The sequence below is a fragment of the Ornithodoros turicata genome, chromosome 2, assembly GCF_037126465.1.
Source record: "Ornithodoros turicata isolate Travis chromosome 2, ASM3712646v1, whole genome shotgun sequence".
In the NCBI taxonomy this organism is placed as follows: domain Eukaryota; kingdom Metazoa; phylum Arthropoda; class Arachnida; order Ixodida; family Argasidae; genus Ornithodoros; species Ornithodoros turicata.
Window position 1 is genome coordinate 30,989,143 of NC_088202.1, and position 18,200 is coordinate 31,007,342.

Consider the following 18,200-nt stretch of genomic DNA (forward strand, 5'->3'; position numbering starts at 1 on the left):
CAACAATAATTCTTGAATACACCACACCAGCAAATACGAAGCCAACGGTCGTTTATCCGTCCGTTGAAAATGGCCAGCTTAAAGGAGTACAGAGGACCTTCCAAAAAAAATTATTGAAGATTAAGACGTCTGAAGAAAGTGTGTGTGTCATTTTACCGAATGGCGCTAAAGGTTTTGATGTGTGCAATTTGTTTCCCAGAAAAAAACTCACATAAACTTGGTTCCGCGCCTTCACCCTTAACTCGCCTCTCCGGGTATTACGAGGAGGAGAAGGTATGATGCGACGTCACCGATGACGTAATAAGGAGAACTCGTTCTGGTTCGCCGGTCAGTGGGGGTCAGCGGCTTGTCCCTTTGCCGCCGTAAACCAGGTTTGCCAGTTCTCCCGGAGAAGTGGGGATAGAAGGAGCAGCCGAATCATTACCGAACCAGGAGAAAGGCTTTTTTAGAACCCCGAACAGCCGAGTAGCGGATGACAGAGGAGTAGCAGGCAACATTTCTCTAGACCAATCAGCGAGCGTTCTCCTTATAGCGTCAGCGCTAGGTTCCAGGGAGACCACAAGCTGGTACTGCTCCTCACCGCCATTGCGCACGGTCGCTTTTTGCTTACTTTAAATTCAATTTCTCAGGTAATTATGACTCTGTGGTGTGAATTACTTCGCATGGTGCATCTTACTGGCCTACTTAACAGTTTTATAGGAAGAAAACAGGGTGTTAAAAATGCCTTCTGTGCTACTTTAAGAAGCTACGAGGGATGGCGCGGACCTTAGCCAGGTTGCTATCGACGGTGGTGGCATACCTTGAGGTTGAGGGAACGAGACCACACACGAAGAAGTAGACAGGGCGAGGATATCGACGTTGATATTTCAAAGCTACCGAGACGATTCCCTGAGATTAAGAAAAACGCATCTATTTGCATGATACAACCTCTAGACGAACCCTCCTTCTCGCGGGCAATACGCGTCAGCCTCCTGAGTAAGCTGAAGTAAGTCCAGGCCAACATGTACACGTATGTACATTGTTTCTGTTAAAACGGCAATACTGGGCACCCTTTAAAATGAATGTCAAGCCATATACACCAAGCATATTGCGTGGCAATCTAGGCAGTCCAGTTGTTGCCCTTCATGATCTACTCGTGGTATAGTGGAAATCTAGTGAATATCTATTGAGAATGGCTTGAGTAGATAAAGGCTATATAACATCCTCACCTATACACGTTTTGTATATAATGGGATATAGAAACTTAATTTTGGGGCATGCATCGGGATATCCTGGCAAATTTTAAAGACTTATCTGTACCAAGCGCATGACTGGGGAGGCGCTCCTGAAAATAAAGAATAATAATAATAATCCAGGATTGCACCATTCTCCATATGTGCGACTCAACCTTAAAGGGTCTCTGACCAGAAACTGGAGAGACTTTTCCGCAGTGGCCGCCGATAGAATACACAAAAGCAACTTCCCATACGAAAATGCATGTTTCAACACCTCGTAGTTTTCGTAAACTCGAATTTTGGACATCGTGGTTCACGCCGACGCTGGCACACCTAGCGTTAAACCAAGAAAATGTACGCATATATAGAAAACTCATCTGGTCATCCCACTGGGACGTCAATCGCCCATGCAATCAGCGCGCAGAATGCCGTCACGTGATCGAGCACTACAACTGCAACTTTCAGCAAGAACCAACATTTTTACACCGATATACTGTTGTTACAATATCTGGAAATAAAAAGTATGTATGTACTTCGAAATTTGCGACCTGTTTTATAACTGCAATAATCCAATTAGCGACTTCCGTGGAAAGAAGAACTAGCCTAGCTACGAGGCTACGAGCTACGACGACTTTCGGGATCCAGCGCGCTGTTTCACAGCGTTAGTGTAGTGTGTGTATTTCCAAGTTTTCTTTATTTATATCTTTTGGAAGAACGACCATTATATCGAGGTACACAGACTTCATTTGACATGCCTCGGTTGTGTCGTCAAAGCGAGATTTCTCTGCGGGCATTCAGTTCCGTACGGTACTGCGGGTTCAACCGCAGCGGCAGGTATGATTGGCAGCGGATTTTGCCAATCGTATTTGAAGAATGCAGGCTATAAGACGGACCCCTCAGTTTGAGTACAAAGAACCTCCGCCTACAGCAGTCCGCAGTGCTTTTCTTGAATCTATCTTCCAAGACTGTTGCATCTGGACGTGGCGAGGTTAGTGTTTTCTGTATAATTTATACAGTGATTACTCTCCTTGTGAGAATTACGTTGTGGCATGCAGATGTTAGGAGACCAGTTACGCAACAAAGAAAAATAAGGATTAAAGAAAATTGAAGTTTACGCACTAAATCAAAAGATATACTGTACAATTCCGAGTGTTGTTCAGAATGCAACCATGCCATTGCAGTAAGCAACATCTACAGTACGTAAAATGAAGCTGTGTATTCCGCATCTAGGTGTAACATTTTAATTGTCACAGCAGTGTGCACCAATGTAGTTCATGACTTCCTTGGACAAGATGTGGAACCAAATCTTGGAAATACAAGGCAGGGATCAGGTGCAAGTTTTCTTCTATTTGTTTTCCTTATAATATGCAGCATACTGCACATAGTAAAGAAGCGCTCTGGATTCTAAACCAACGCAGTTGAAATCCTTAGTTTACCCCAAGCAGCACTATTGTTGTCTAATCTGGGTAAACACCACAGAGGGCAACTACGATAAAAGTGCAGTGCACACACAAGAAAAAGAAAGAAATCCTGGTGTACGACAACCATGTCTACAGGTGCAATGTGTTGGACCCTCGTTGCAAAGAGGCCCACCAGGGGTGCCACTACAATCCATCCATCTATCCAGCCCCTCAGCTCCTTCAAGACATGCAAAATACAGTAGACAAAGTGTTCACTTGCAAACCAGACATTTATACAAAATTGCTTTGCAAATTCAGGATCTTTTAGCGCCATCTCAAACACTTGCCATTACGGTATGAACTCCATCACTGTACCACCTTACAAGGCTCCACTGCTACCGACCAACTACGGAAATCAGCAGAAACCGTTCCTTTTCCCAACAAATTTTTTCAGCTGATTGGAAATGGCCTTCCTGTGTCCAGTTTCAAAACAGAGTTACACAAACTTGTTGAAGTCTTATTAGGGACAGGCCACTCTGTTATGTATTTGTGTGTGTGTATGTGAAAATGTGCACAGCTCGGAGCAATTGTGTATTTTCTTTATGTGGTTGTGATCCGCTGTATGCTCGTATAGTGGTAATATCTCAGTTATCCCACACTGTATTGGTGCTAGGCACCCCATGAGGCTGACGCCTTTCGTGCCTGGTAGCCTCAATTAATTTTTTATGAAATGAGAGCCTCATAAATTTATATGGCTTTTTTTTAACAATGTTAGGGGATGACTTCATGGAAGTGGAATGAACAGGAGAGGAAGACATCTGCAGTGGCCATGACAGTTGTCCATCAGGTACGGGACCAATTTCTTTTATAAATGTGGTACATAGTGTGAAGTTGTTACTAACAAAAAGTTTTTTTGTTCCCTTTAAAGGAATCTGCAGGTGGTGAGCATGCGTAAGGATTTGACATATCTCAATACAACTTAGACCTGCCTGTTGCACATGAGATGTGGGACTCTACTTACACACAAAAGCTTCTGCAGGTTCGATGCATGTATATTTTGAAACATGAGAGACAGAGTGCTAAAAATATATTTGAGGTGAAAAATTGAGCAGTTCATTGCAGTAATTCTATCGATTTATTTTCAGCATTTTGGGAAATATATAGTGATGGCAAGATTACCTGTGTTCTACTGCCAGACCATCTGCTATTGGAGTTCCATGTACTAGTTATTATATATAATAGCTGTTTGAGGCTATTACATATTTATTATGAAAGTTTTGTGCCTGTGAGTTCCTGCAAATGTGCTCTGCGGTGATCATACTGGACAGAGAGCTATGCCTGTATAATAACAGTGACTAATGTTCTTCTGCCCATAAACAGATTCCTAGGGCACATCCGCACCCTTGGAAGTCACTGGAGAGGCGTGTTAGCTTAGCTCAATTGTTAAGAGCCCTGGATCGGTAATACAGAAGATGTCGCTTCAAGTCCTACTACTGGCAGACCTTTCCATTCAATAAATATATATTCCCCCCCCCCCTCCTACTACTGGCTAACCTTTCCAGTGACTGCCTTCTTTCATCATTAATTTCTTACGCACTTGATGCTTTGTATGTGTTCCAGTCTGAGAACATCAACTGCCATGTTCAAAAGAACTGGGATATGCCTCTGCAATCTGGAACCCATCCCAACATCTCTTAATCGACAAAGTAGAGTTTGTACAGAACCGCACGGTTTGTTGCTCGTGATTATCATCCTTTTTCCAGCGTCTTAGCCATTCCCCAACCCTTTCTTACTCCTTTGATTACCCGATCAGCTAGTCTAGTCGGGTAGATTACATCTTTGAGTACCAGGCCTGGCATTCTTTCATAAGTTATATTACGGTCACCCTCTCCCCACCCCACTTACTGTCAATCCCCTCACAAGTTACTTCCAAGACTTGATGAGAAGCACAAAGTACTTGCTCCACCTACACAAACAAAAAAATTCCTCTACTCTCCGCACCAGCTGATGGTGTCAAACTGGAATGACCTTCCTGTCCACATAGCATCAGAACAAAATATATCGTCATTTATTTCCATGTGCTATGATCATTTTCAGATCGAATGAATTTCTTTGTGGTGAGTGAACGAATTTTGTGTATTTTTGTGTACATCATTTTGGTATTTGTCATTTTTTGGGTACAAACCTCCCCCGTTTATGTAAATCCCTTCACAAGGGTCTATAAAGTAAACAAATAAAATGAAGAACTTCGTGATACTTTCATAGTTGAAGCAGTTTTAATGCATATTTTAAAACAGTGGCTAAAAAAGATGTGTCAGACACCGTTACAAAGACTGCCGTCTGTATCAGGTGAATTATGATTTATCCCAGAAGCCCAATAATGTATGACGCTGCATCACATATGCTATTTTAGAAAAATCTCTGCAGACATGTTATGAATATATTATCTGAGTGCCACAATAAACTATATGAACCACATTTCATGTTACATCATCTTTGACTGCAACATGCCTATTTGAGCAGCCCAAGATACAAAGGTTGGTTCCTCAAGGTCTACATCCTACTCTAACTGGGTGCACACTTTTCCCACAAAAGGAAGATTGAGGTTTTCGATAGTTAACTTGTGTAGTGAGCACTTCTGGAGGACTGAGAGCAGGAACCGGATGACCACACACAGGGCAACCTGCATAACAGTCTGATTTACTTCAACATAACGATCATTAAAATACTTGAGGTGCTTAAACAATACTATTTGGGTGCTATCAGACAGTAAGAGTTCGAACAACACTTACGACATACTGACTTAATGGGTGGACAAAAGGATGCGTCAGAACAGGATTGGATTTGTGTCTGGTGGAATTGAGAGCCCAATGTAATTCTTACCAGGCAGAGCAGGCTGATGAGATGGTGCTTTGTGCCAGGGATCAGCACAATGGTTTATCCAGAATCCCAAGCATGGAGGGGTGTTGAAAAAGTTGGGGGCAGGGGGGTCATTATTATAGTTGCATCATTACCGACATGTGTCTACAGCTGAAATTGCAAGGGCACCTCCTGTAGGGGGTACATCCAGCTAGTATCTTGGGTATTTAAAGCATGTAGTAGTTAGTATGGGAAAGGCTTTGCGTATCCTGTTCACCGCGCAGACTGGTATAACGATTCTCTTGTTTTTTCCAAGTTTGTGCAACACCCATCTCACGAACTTGTTGGTATGTAGTGTATCTATTTCCTGTATGAGACACGCAAACTTTGCACAAAGCTAAAGCTAGTAGGACGCGGTACTCTTTCAGCTTATTATTACTTCTTATTATTCTGCACTCCTATTAATTCAGCTGCACTCTTTCTGAATAAGTGACGAACAATAACGACAAGTTCAGAATAACTATTTTGTATTGAAACCAACCGACATGATTGTGCATGAGACACGCTTCTTACTTGTGAATATGAGCGCTAGGTTCATACCGCCCTTGAAGTTCTATATATGCTACTCTAAGAGCAGCTCCTTGCAACATAAGCACGCGACTTCTTTCGGCATTATTATGCAATGAACCACTCCGGCCCCTTTACACGGCGCCGTCAAACACGAAATTTACACAAACTGTTCATGGCCTTCATCATGATGGATGCTGAAAGCTAATCTAACAGTCTGTCGTTGGAACTTCCTCTTCATGCTGAAGTCGATTCGCGGCTCAACATTTCAAAAGCAAGGCCTCCAAACTCTCCTGCACGTAGCAGGTCCCTCACAGCTGTTGAAAGGTAGCTGAAAAGCTGACTTGTCGACTCCGCTGTGCTTCCACGTCCATATTGAAAAAAAACGCCCAGCAATACGGAAGTTGCGGAAACCACCCGAACTTCCGGTGTAGACTTTCCACCAATAAACGTCGCGGGCGTTTGACGTCATACACATGGGAAAACCACTGCATAATAGCTAGAGTTTTGCGCTGATCGCACGAGTTGAGGGCAGAAATCGAAACCGCTTTTCGGCTCCTTGTTTGGAATAGTTCGCGGGTCCGCACAGACGAAACGTTTCAGTTGTAACTTGGAGGCACCATGTAGGTTCGTTATCCATACAAACAAAGACATTGACCCGGTTCTGGTCAGAGACCCTTTAAGTCTTTGCTAAACGCAGATTTTCGTATAGAAATCGGATTGACCGAGGCTTTCACGAAGCTTGGTTGGGGCGCAAGTACAGGTAAATTTCAAGTGTCACCTATAAAGGAACCACCCTTGTGCATCTCTTCATGAGTCATGGCGGAAAATATATTTTGTGGTGAAGGCGGACTCACTTCTTCAGAAAGTCTATGGGGAATTTTTGTTCACAGGGCTCTCGTAAAGCCCGCAAAGTTTCTACACGAAACAAGTACAGGCGTTTTCCTCTCGAGTTCATCTTCGGAATGACACATGGTTGAAGACGTGAAGCGATCAACCGATTTTTTGGTAAATTAAAAATTGTCAAATTTTCAGTACGTGGGAGTCAATGGGAGATGCAACAAAAACGCTTCTCTCGGCACGCACGGCAGGGATATCTGGGCCAAAATGATATCATTCCCTGCAGTAACAGTCTAGGAATTGATGAGAATCAACCAATTGGACAATCTTACTGCACTTTTCCAGATCCCTGCGTATGAAAGTAATGGTTTTGTCGTTAGCTACCATATTCTGCATGCTAGCTCCGATTACATTACTTTCTTCGAGCGCAGGAGAAAAGTGGCACAAAGAAAACAATTTTCTGACGGTACCGCCATCCCTCGCCGGAAGCGAACGTAACTAGATCTCACAAGTCCGCCCCAAACCCGGGGGGATTTACTATAAAAGTCTTTGATTTCGCGTAGAACATATTATCGCGTTTTGGGGGAAGCAATTGTTGACGCGAAAAGGCCAGCTCCTGTTTCTCTTTGACGACAGTATATCTTCAGTGTATAAGTCTACTTCGCGGGTACTTAAATTCGCGAATTTTTTGGCGCTCGTGAAAAACGCGAAAAATTGTTCCGCGCGAAAAACACCATTTTGACAGTATTTATTTTGATAGAAAAGTCAGCCAGAAAGGACAGATTGCTATTCCTTGTTAAATAATTCGTTAGCTGGTATTCCCAGGGTAGTTAGAGTGAGGCGATGTGGGCTGAGAGATCAGAAGCCCTCCGCTGCCCCACCCATCATGTCCACAGGCTGCTGAATCAAACAAGGCAGTTGCTGTAGCTTCATCCTTTAACGAAAAGGAAGGCACACTTGCACATACATGTTGGGTGGTGATGAGGTAGGCGATTCACAAAAAGGAATAAATAATGAGACACCATATTGCCACGAATCATCATCGCGAAACTTCCAGGGCAGGCACGAAACGGTACATCTCATCCCGGCGCATGCTGAAGAAGAAGCAAAAAGCTTCCAGACACATCGCCTGCTCTCTGGCAAACGCACGTGCTGTTTCTAGACTTTTCGGCGCGACGCTTAAATGCTTGTGCGCTCCAAGCTGGAGCATTCATTCTTTGGACTCAGTTGTGTTCAGAGAGCTATCACACTTGTGTTTTGCTACCAAGTAGTCTAATAAACCGTTCGCTGTTTATTCGACGACTCGCCGACCCATTTCGCTTCGTGACGTTTCTGGTGGAGGTGCGGGGCATTCCTCGTCCAACGGCCTGGAAGACCAACTGCGACAAAGCAGAAGACAGCTTGGTCTGCCCGCAGAATTCGGTCCATTAGAACCCCCTAAACGCAAGAAGAAGATGACTGCGGAGACCAGTACCCAAGTGGCGCAACCTGTTGCCACGCCCATAGCCCCTGCACGGTCGCCGAAGACATTCAGCGGGGAGTATTACGACGACGTGGACGATTGGGTCGACCACTATGAGCGGATCGCCAAGTTCAACAACTGGAGTGACGACCAGAAGCTCGTCAACGTCTATTTCTCCCTGGAAGGCACCGCGAAGACATGGTTCGAGAACCGGGAGACTTCGCTCACGTCCTGGGACGTCTTCAAAAGCAAACTCCGCGAGGCGTTCGCTTTTCAACAACGAGCTGAACGCGCTGAACATCTGCTCCAGAGACGGATCCGGCTGCCAAACGAAAGCGTTACGGGCTTCGTCGAAGATGTGCTGCGGCTCTTCCGGCGAGCTGACCCGAAAGCATCCGAGGAGAAGAAGGTTCAGCGACTCATGAGGGGCGTAAAAGAAGAAATTTTTCGCGCCCTGTCCCGGGATCCACCCGCCACGACCCACGCTTTTCTGGACGAAGCCGTCCGCATTGAGAGGACCCTGCTCTCTCGCGCTACCGTCAACGAACGACACCAGGGCTACGAGGCTTTCTCCATGACCGCTGGCCTCGATGTCGGATCGCTCAGACAGCTGATTCGAGAGGTGGTACGCGAAGAACTACGAGCTCTCCTCTGTCCTGAGAAGGCTCAAGACCCTTTGTCTTCGATCGGTGCGATCATCAAGGACGAGGTTCAGCAGGCAATCCAGACATCGTCAACCGCCAACCCCGACGCCGAAGTACCGAGACCAACCTACGCCGCCGCTGTGAGACAGGTGCCACCTACTCGTCCGTCGTACTACGGAAACCGTTGGACGCCTCCTCGGCCTGTCCAACCTACTCCGAGCGTCCCGCCACACTCTCAGCCGTTTCGCAAAACGGACGTTTGGCGGACTTCCGACTTCAGACCGCTCTGCTACCATTGCGGAGAGGCTAACCACGTCTATCGCCGATGTCCCTACCGACGACTTGGCCTTCCCGGTTTTTCACCCGACGCCCCCCGCCCCCAGCGCGGTAGTCGACCCGCCGCAATTGAAGACTATCTACGGCAGCAGAATGCTTCTGCTGGCTCGCGACGCGACCTGTCCCCGAGCGTCCCCCATCGCAGCAGGTCGCCAGGAAGAGCACGTTCACCGTCACCGGCAAGACGACCTGTGTGGCGCAGCCCTAACCGGGAAAACTGAAAACTGCAGCTCCGGGAGGTGAAGCTGCGGACCGACGACAAGTTACAATTCCTCCAACTCGACGAACAGCAAAGCAGCACCAACACAACGCTCGAAAAAATACCAATAACCTGAAAATACTCATCGACGGCCATGAGATGATTGCGTTAATCGATACCGGAGCCGATGACTCTGTTATAAGTGGTAGGTTAGCTAAGAAGCTTCGCAAGGTGCAAACGAAGTGGGATGAGCCTAACATCGGCACTGCTGGTGGACACGTCGTAACACCGACTGGGCGATGCACGGCAGTCATACAAGTGCGTGACATCCAGTACGTCGTCAGCTTTGCCGTCTTGCCGAACTGCCCACGGGATGTAATACTCGGAATGGACTTTCTAGTCGAAAACGAAGCCATCATCGACTTCACAAATGGAGTTATCTCTTTTAAAACGCCAGAAACAGCAGAAGACAAGTGGTGGGCACGAATAACCCCGGAGAAACGTGCAAACACGGACGTAACCGCCGTGACGACTCAGCACGTCAACCTGCCTCCCTTGTCGTCAGTCCTTGTGACCGCTACGTGCGAGAGAGCACCGACTGGCTGTTTGTTGGCTGAAGGCAACACGCAACTTCTCCTCGAACGAGGAATTGGGATAGCAAGAGGAATTGTGCCCGTAAGAAACGGAATATTCGAACTCCTGGTCACAAATTTTCGCCCGGAGCCACAACACCTGGTGAAGGGCACGAAGATAGCCGTCCCCGTAGACCAATACTCCACCACGGATGTTTGCCTGATGGACACTGCTCGCATCGCGGTCACCACGGAACACGAAACCGAACATTTCGACGTAAACCCTCAACTCAATACAACTCAAAAGCAAACCCTTCTCCAGATGCTCAACGATTTCAGTGACTGCTTCGCTGCATCGTCGAAAGTAAGACAAACGCCCATTGCGAAGCACAGCATCATCGTCGACGAAAAGGCCCGTCCAATTTACCGCATGCCGTACCGGGTCTCCTGCAAAGAGCGAGAAACGATCCGAACGCAAGTAGAAGAGATGCTAAGAGATGACATTATCCAGCCGTCGACCAGTCCGTGGGCATCGCCGGTGGTACTAGTGAAGAAGAAGGACGGAACACTCAGGTACTGCGTCGACTACCGGAAACTCAATGAGATAACGAAGAAGGACGTCTACCCGTTACCGCGCATCGACGACACGCTCGATCGCCTTCAAAACGCAAAATTTTTCTCTTCCATGGACCTCAAGACGGGGTCCTGGCAAATTGAAGTCGACGAACGGGACCGTGAGAAGACTGCCTTCGTCACTCCGGATGGACTTTACGAATTCAAGGTTATGCCTTTCGGCCTTTGCACAGCACCAGCGACGTTCCAGCGTGTTATGGATACAGTTCTCGCCGGGTTGAAGTGGCAAACTTGCCTGGTGTACCTCGACGATGTTGTCGTCTTCGCAAGAACATTCGAAGAACATGTTGAACGGCTAAAGCAAGTCCTCGAGGCTATCAGAACTGCAGGGCTGTCGTTGAAGCCTCAGAAGTGTCGATTCGGCTATGAGGAACTCGTGAGCCATCTCTCGGCCATCTCGTGAGCAGCGACGGCGTACGCCCCGACCCTGAGAAGACGGCGGCCATCGCAAATTACCCTGTTCCTTCTAACGTGAAAGACGTTCGAAGCTTTCTTGGCCTTTGCGCCTACTACAGACGGTTCATTCCGAACTTTTCAAGAATTGCGTCACCCCTGAATGCCCTCACGAAGGACGGATCCACGTTTATCTGGAGTGAAGCCCAGCAACAGGCGTTTGATGAATTGAAGACGCGTCTACAGACCGCACCCGTGCTTGCCCACTTCGATACAAACGCCGAAACAGAAATACACACCGATGCAAGCAACGACGGTCTAGGAGCCGTGCTCGTTCAACTCCACGACGGCGTCGAACGTGTCATCGCTTACGCAAGCAGAACGCTAACCAAGGCAGAGAAGAACTATTCGACGACCGAGAAAGAGTGCCTTGCACTCATATGGGCCATCACAAAGTTGTGCCCCTACCTGTACGGACGGCCGTTCAAGGTGGTAACAGACCACCATTCTCTGTGCTGGCTGGCTGGTTTAAGGGACCCCTCAGGACGCCTAGCGAGATGGAGCCTCCGATTACAGGAGTATGACGTAACCGTCACTTACAAGTCAGGAAGAAAACACAACGACGCCGACTGCCTGTCCCGAGCACCACTCCAGCGACAGGACAACAGCCTCGAGGACGACGACGCCTTCCTCGGTCTAATGAGCGCGACTACCATGTCTACCAAGCAGTATAACGACACCGAATTGAAGACACTCGTCGACTATCTGTAGGGCCGCACCGACAATGTTCCTCCCATCTTCAGAAGATCACTCCCAAGTTTTTCCCTACGTAATGGTGTTCTCTACAAAGGGAACCACGCACCACAAGGCGCTACGTGGCTTCTCGTTGTGCCTGGGGACATGCGCATCGAGATTCTTGAATCCTGCCACGACGAACCGTCATCAGGTCATTTGCGATACAGCAGGACACTGGCCCATATAAGGGAAAAGTACTACTGGCCAAAACTGGCCAAGACCGTACACCACTACGTAAGGACGTGCCGGGAATGCCAACGACGAAAAAGGCCGCCGGTACGACCTTCTGGGTACCTTCAGCCAATTGCACCGCCGTCGGCGCCGTTCGAGCAGATTGGGATGGATCTACTCGGGCCCTTCCCACGTTCGTCTTCCGGAAATCGTTGCATAATCGTCGCCACCGACTACCTGACACGCTATGCTGAGACTAAGGCACTTCCACAGGGCACAGCAACAGAAGTGGCGAAGCTCTTCATCGAGAACATCGTACTACGGCACGGAGCTCCGACCGCCTTAATCACCGATAGGGGAACGGCATTTACAAGCAGGCTAACACAAGATATCCTTCCACTCAGCCACACCGCTCACAGGAGGACAACGGCGTACCATCCGCAGACGAACGGGCTCACCGAACTAAAACAAACCCCTCTAAACAAAACCCTCGCCGACATTATTTCGATGTACGTCGACGTCGAGCACAAGACATGGGACGAAATACTGCCTTACGTCACGTTCGCCTATAACACGGCTGTCCAGGAAACAACGGGATTCACACCGTTCCGCCTTGAACACGGCCATGACGCATCGACTATGCTGGACGCGATGCTGCCCCACGAACCCAGTGATGTGGAAAACGACGCTTTGGACTTCACACAGCGAGCAGAAGAAGCCCGCCAGCTGGCCAGACTACGGATTGGTCAACAACAACGCGTCGATGAAAGAAGATACAATTTGCGCCGACGAGACGTACGCTTCAGTCCAGGCGACTTGGTATGGGTTTGGACGCCGATTCGACGACGAGGCCTGAGCGAGAAGATACTGAAGCGGTACTTCGGTCCCTACAAAGTACTTCGACGCATTGGAGATCTGGATTACGAAGTGGTACCTGAGGGCAGCGTTCCCTCTCGACGACCCCCGAGGACTGAAATAGTTCACGTCGTTCGACTCAAGCCGTACTACAGCAGGTAGTGCTGAAGACTGGCTGGAAGGAAACAACACGAAAAAAAAGGAGAAGAAACGGCATCGAGACGATGCCCCGTCTACGGAGGGGGCAATGACACGAATCATCATCGCGAAACTTCCAGGGCAGGCACGAAACGGTACATCTCATCCCGGCGCATGCTGAAGAAGAAGCAAGAAGCGTCCAGACACATCGCCTGCTTTCTGGCAAACGCACGTGCTGTTTCTAGACTTTTCGGCGCGACGCTTAAATGCTTGTGCGCTCCAAGCTGGAGCATTCATTCTTTGGACTCAGTTGTGGTCAGAGAGCTATCACTCTTGTGTTTTGCTACCAAGTAGTCTAATAAACCGTTCGCTATTTATTCGACGACTCGCCGACCCATTTCAATTCGTGACAATATAAATTGTATTATGAATGCTTCAGAGTTCATTACGGAAATCAAGCCGTTATTATGCTTTTTAGTGTCTGGGGACTTCTTCATGCCTGTGCAGCACGGGCATGGATTATTCTGCTCTTCGTTAGCCTTATCTTAATCTAGCTATCTTAAACCTGAAATAACCCCTCACCTACAGACCGATGGCCAAGAACGGTGATGGTGGTCTCGGTCGCCGTTCCGGTCTCCTGGGAACGCACGACGCGGTTCCCCGATGCCGTACTTGCTCCCAGGTACGGAGAAACCGATCGAACTTCGCCTCTTGTGAACGGGCACTACTGTCACTTCAACAGCCTTCTCTGACAGAGGACCGGACATCAGGTACAAAAGTGTATGACGTAAGTCAGACCAGTGAGTATATGAATGGTGATGAATCACTGGACTAAGATATTGGGGATTGTCATATATTACCTGTACTATTATGTCACTGTATTATCCACGTCCATACAACCTGCCCCGATTGTTGTGCTGGCAACCGGAGGATTCTCAAGATGGCGGAATGAAGAGTATACCGTGAATCTGACGGTGCGTGCTTCTCATCATATACCGAGCAACACAACAACTGGCGACGAGTGCGAACTCTTTCGGGCACATTCGAGCGATGCGCGCAACTCCTCGTACAGCACAGATGTCACCAAGCCACTGACTCCTGAGGCGCTACCGAGAACACAAGAGGTGAGCAACGAGCATTCGTCATGGCGGTCGTACCCGCTGCCTTACCGGTATTTCCTCAGTTTGACCTTCCTTCGGATCACACTACTATTGGGGACCGTTGGCAGCGCTGGATAAATCGATTTGAAAATCTACTCGTTGGTCAAAATATCACAAGTCCAGCCCAAAAGAAAGCACTGCTTCTACATTACATTGGGGATGACGGATATGACGTATCACCTCGCTGGAGCCGCACCCAGGTACAGCCGTAACTCAATCCTCCGAAGCAGAAACACGACCCGATGCAGCCTCCACGGCAGATGTTTACGCTACAGCTAAGAAAAAGCTCCGCGATCACTTCACGCCTAAGGTAAACAAAGACTACGAGATCTTTCAGTTCCGACGGACAACGCAACAAGAAGATGAGAGCATAGATTCCTTCTATACGCGTTTGCGCACAATGGCTCGAAATTGCTCGTTTGCAAACACTGAAGCAGAAATCAAATCTCAAATTGTTCTCGGCACAACGTCCACCAAACTCCGACGCTTCGCACTACAGACGGATGCAGCACTTGACCAGTTTCTGACACAAGGCCGCACTTACGAAATTACAACTCGACAAGTGAACGATATTGAGGCATCCATGTCCACAGATGTGCATCGTCTTACACGCAAGGAGTCTCAACGTAGCAACGCATCTACTCACACGGGAACGTCAACGAGCACGCGTCAAGACAAGCAGTGTTTCAACTGTGGTGGTGCTTGGCCTCACAAAGGCGGAAAACAGTCTTGTCCAGCACGAAATGCAACATACAATGCGTGCCGGAAACGTAGCCATTTTGCAGTCGTGTGCCGCAGTAAGAACAACACAAGCGAAGACCCAAATGTCGTTCATGAAGTTACAAACCAGAGTGCAGATAGCGACCATGGTGATGAAGCCTTTGCACTGTTCCCGAAGAGTTCTAAAGCCCCGAGGGTGATGCTCACTGTCTTCAACAAGGAGTTAGAATTCATCATAGACACAGGCGCTACGGTGAACATAATTGGCCTTGACACGTACAATAGCATCCCGCAACGACCCCAACTTGTAAAGCCCGTGCCAAAGGTCTTTGCATATGGATCGAAGAATGAGCTTCCGTTACTAGGAAAGTTCCGGGCACCATTCTCTTACATGACTTCAGTGGTGGAAGATACCGTCCTTGTCACAGCAACGCCTAGTGAGTCATTGCTTTGGTTTCGGTTGGCTGAAGCACTTGGGCTCATATCCATTGCTTACAACGTGGCGACAAGCAAAGAAAACATTCTAAGCAAGTACCCCAAACTGTTCACTGGCCTTTGAGAGTTAAGGGGATTCAAAGTTCAGCTCCACATCGACCCTACGGTTCCACCAGTCGCACAGAAAGCACGTCCTCTTCCATTTCACATTCGTGAAGCAGTAGAAAAGGAGATCGACAGGCTGATACAGCTAGATGTTATTGAAAAAGCCACGGGTCCAACAACGTGGGTGTCCCCCATAATCGTGGTTCCAAAGCCACATGCACCTGACCAAGTGCGTCAGTGCGTTGACATGCGCCGCGCTAACCAAGCTATTATACGAGAACGCCATACATCAGCCACACTAGAAGACCTCGTTACCTGCGTAAACGGTGCAATGATGTTCTCTAAACTAGATGTAAACGACGGCTATCATCAGCTGCGACTTAAGGAAGACTGTCGTCATATCACAACGTTCGCAACTCACATGGGACTTTACAGGTACAAGCGTTTGGACTTCGGAATAAACGCAGCCGCAGAACTTTTTCAAAATACGGTTCGTCAAGTACTTGCGGGCATTCCCGGCGTGATAAACATCAGCGACTACATCCTGGTGTACGGCGAGACGGAAAGAGAACACAACGACTCCCTTGACGCTACCCTGAAACGTCTAGCCGACTGCGGAATCACACTAAGTCCAAAAAAATGCTGTTTTTTCCAGCGTGAGCTAACATTCTTCGGCCATATCTTCTCAGAGAAAGGCATCAAGCCAGATCCTGCTAAGGTACAGGGCTTCCTAAATATGTCACCTCCAGGAGATGTGTCTTAGGTCAGAAGCCTTCTTGGAATGATCACTTACTGTGGCAGGTTCATTCCTAACCTAGCCCAGCTAACAGCGCCTTTACGCTCCCTGACAAAGAAGGAAACACCATGGAACTGGACAACAGAGCATCAAAAAGCACTTGACCAGCTAAAAGATGTGCTCACTCATAGCAGCAGCCTGGCCTACTTCGACCAGAACAAAACCACCCATCTCACAGTTGATGCAGGTCCAAAGGGATTAGGAGCCATCCTCGCGCAGGATGGTGGTGACAGAACTCGTGTAGTGGCATATGCCAGCCCTAGCCTTACAGAGGCAGAAGAACGCTATTCGCAAATTGAGAAAGAGACTCTTGCTGCGGTCTGGGCCATAGAGCACTTCAATATCTACGTCTACGGAACCTGTTTTGTGCTACACACTGACCACAAACCGCTTGTGAATATTCTGACAAATCCAAGTTCGCGACCATCTGCGGGGATTGAACGACTGTGTCTACGAATTCAGCAGTACAGCTTCACTGTACAACACCAGAAAGGATCAGAAAATCCTTCAGATTACATGTCCAGACATCCTGTAGGGCAAACCAACCCCAGGTTTCGAACCAGCAAGGTACCTGACGAGTATGTCTTATTCCTGTCAAGAATCACAGTACCTCGTGCAATAAACACTGAGGAAGTCATTAAGGCAACATTGGCCGATGTCACGTGTCAAGAACTCACACAAGCAATTCAAGCATGCCCCTCTATGAGGCATGATCTGTGGAATAAGCCGCACGTCAAACCCTACAAGCCTCTAGAGACTGAACTGTCTGTGACGCCACAAGGTCTCATACTGCGAGGCACACGGTTACTGCTCCCTTCAGGTCTTCAGGAACGTGCAGTTCAGCTTGCCCACAAAGGACACATGGGCATGGTGAAGACTAAACAACTGCTCCGCGAGTCCATTTGGTTTCCCAAAATGGATACCCTCGTAGAAAAGGCAGTGCGCAATTGCATTCCATGCCAAGCTGTCACACATGGACCAAAACGTGATCCTCTAAAGCCAACTCCACTGCCTGACGGGCCATGGGAAAACCTTGCGATGGACTTTGCAGGCCCATTTGCGAATGGAAAGTATCTTCTGGTACTTGTAGATGAATATTCCCGTTTCCCGGTAGTGGAAGTCATTCCGTCAACCGCAGCGTCATCAACCATAGCAGTGCTAAGAAGAACTCTGTCACAATTCGGCATCCCGAAGCAAATAAAAACTGACAACGGACCTCCTTTCAACTCCTCAGAGTTTAAACTCTTCGCACAGGAACTCGGTTTCCGACACCACAGGGTTACTCCGTTGTGGCCTGAAGCGAATGGAGAGGCAGAACGCTTCATCCAAACACTCATGAAAGCGATTAAAGCGTGCCATGTGGAAGAGCAGAACTGGACGCAGAAAATACATGACTTTCTGCTCTGCTACCGTGCTACTGCGCACACCACTACAAAGCTTTCGCCATATGAGCTTCTCTTTGGAAGAAAAATGTTGACCACCTTGCCGAGTTCGGTACACCATGAGACCACGGACACACGCGACGCTACTCTCTTGAACGATACAAGAGCAAAAGAAATATCGAAAGCACGAGCAGACGAAAAACGACATACTAAGGAACACACTCTTCAAAAAGGAGATGCTGTTTTGGTCAAACAAAAGAAGATTAGTAAGTTGACGTCGACATTTTACCCGGTGCCTTATATTGTCGTAGAAGTCATAGGCAGTCAAATTTCAGCGAAAATAAATAATCATATCATCACACGGAATGCAAGCTTCTTCAAAAAACTTGGAGCGGAGTACAAGCACACACCTAACGTAGAAAATAGTGACGAAGACGACGAACTGCTTGATGACACCAGACGCGACGACCCACAAAACCAAACCAGTAACGATCCACCAGATGATGATCGACACCACGACGGTG

General features: G+C 47.9%; 1 protein-coding gene across 1 annotated transcript; it reads left to right on the forward strand.

The window, feature by feature from the left end:
- The first annotated feature begins 14,638 nt into the window (after nt 1–14,638).
- LOC135384486 (uncharacterized protein K02A2.6-like) lies at nt 14,639–16,261 on the forward strand. Its single transcript, XM_064613688.1, has 2 exons — nt 14,639–15,395; nt 15,537–16,261. The coding sequence occupies exons 1-2, from the start codon at nt 14,639–14,641 to the stop codon at nt 16,259–16,261; spliced, it is 1,482 nt and encodes a 493-aa protein (XP_064469758.1).
- The last annotated feature ends 1,939 nt before the right edge of the window (nt 16,262–18,200 follow it).

Excerpts from the sequence above, each read along its gene's own strand:
- LOC135384486 (XM_064613688.1), top strand. The coding sequence starts at position 14,639 with ATGGCTCGAAATTGCTCGTTTGCAAACACTGAAGCAGAAATCAAATCT. Across the intron at positions 15,396-15,536 it reads CCTTGTCACAGCAACGCCTA|TTCAGCTCCACATCGACCCT; the intron begins GTGAGTCATTGC and ends GGGGATTCAAAG.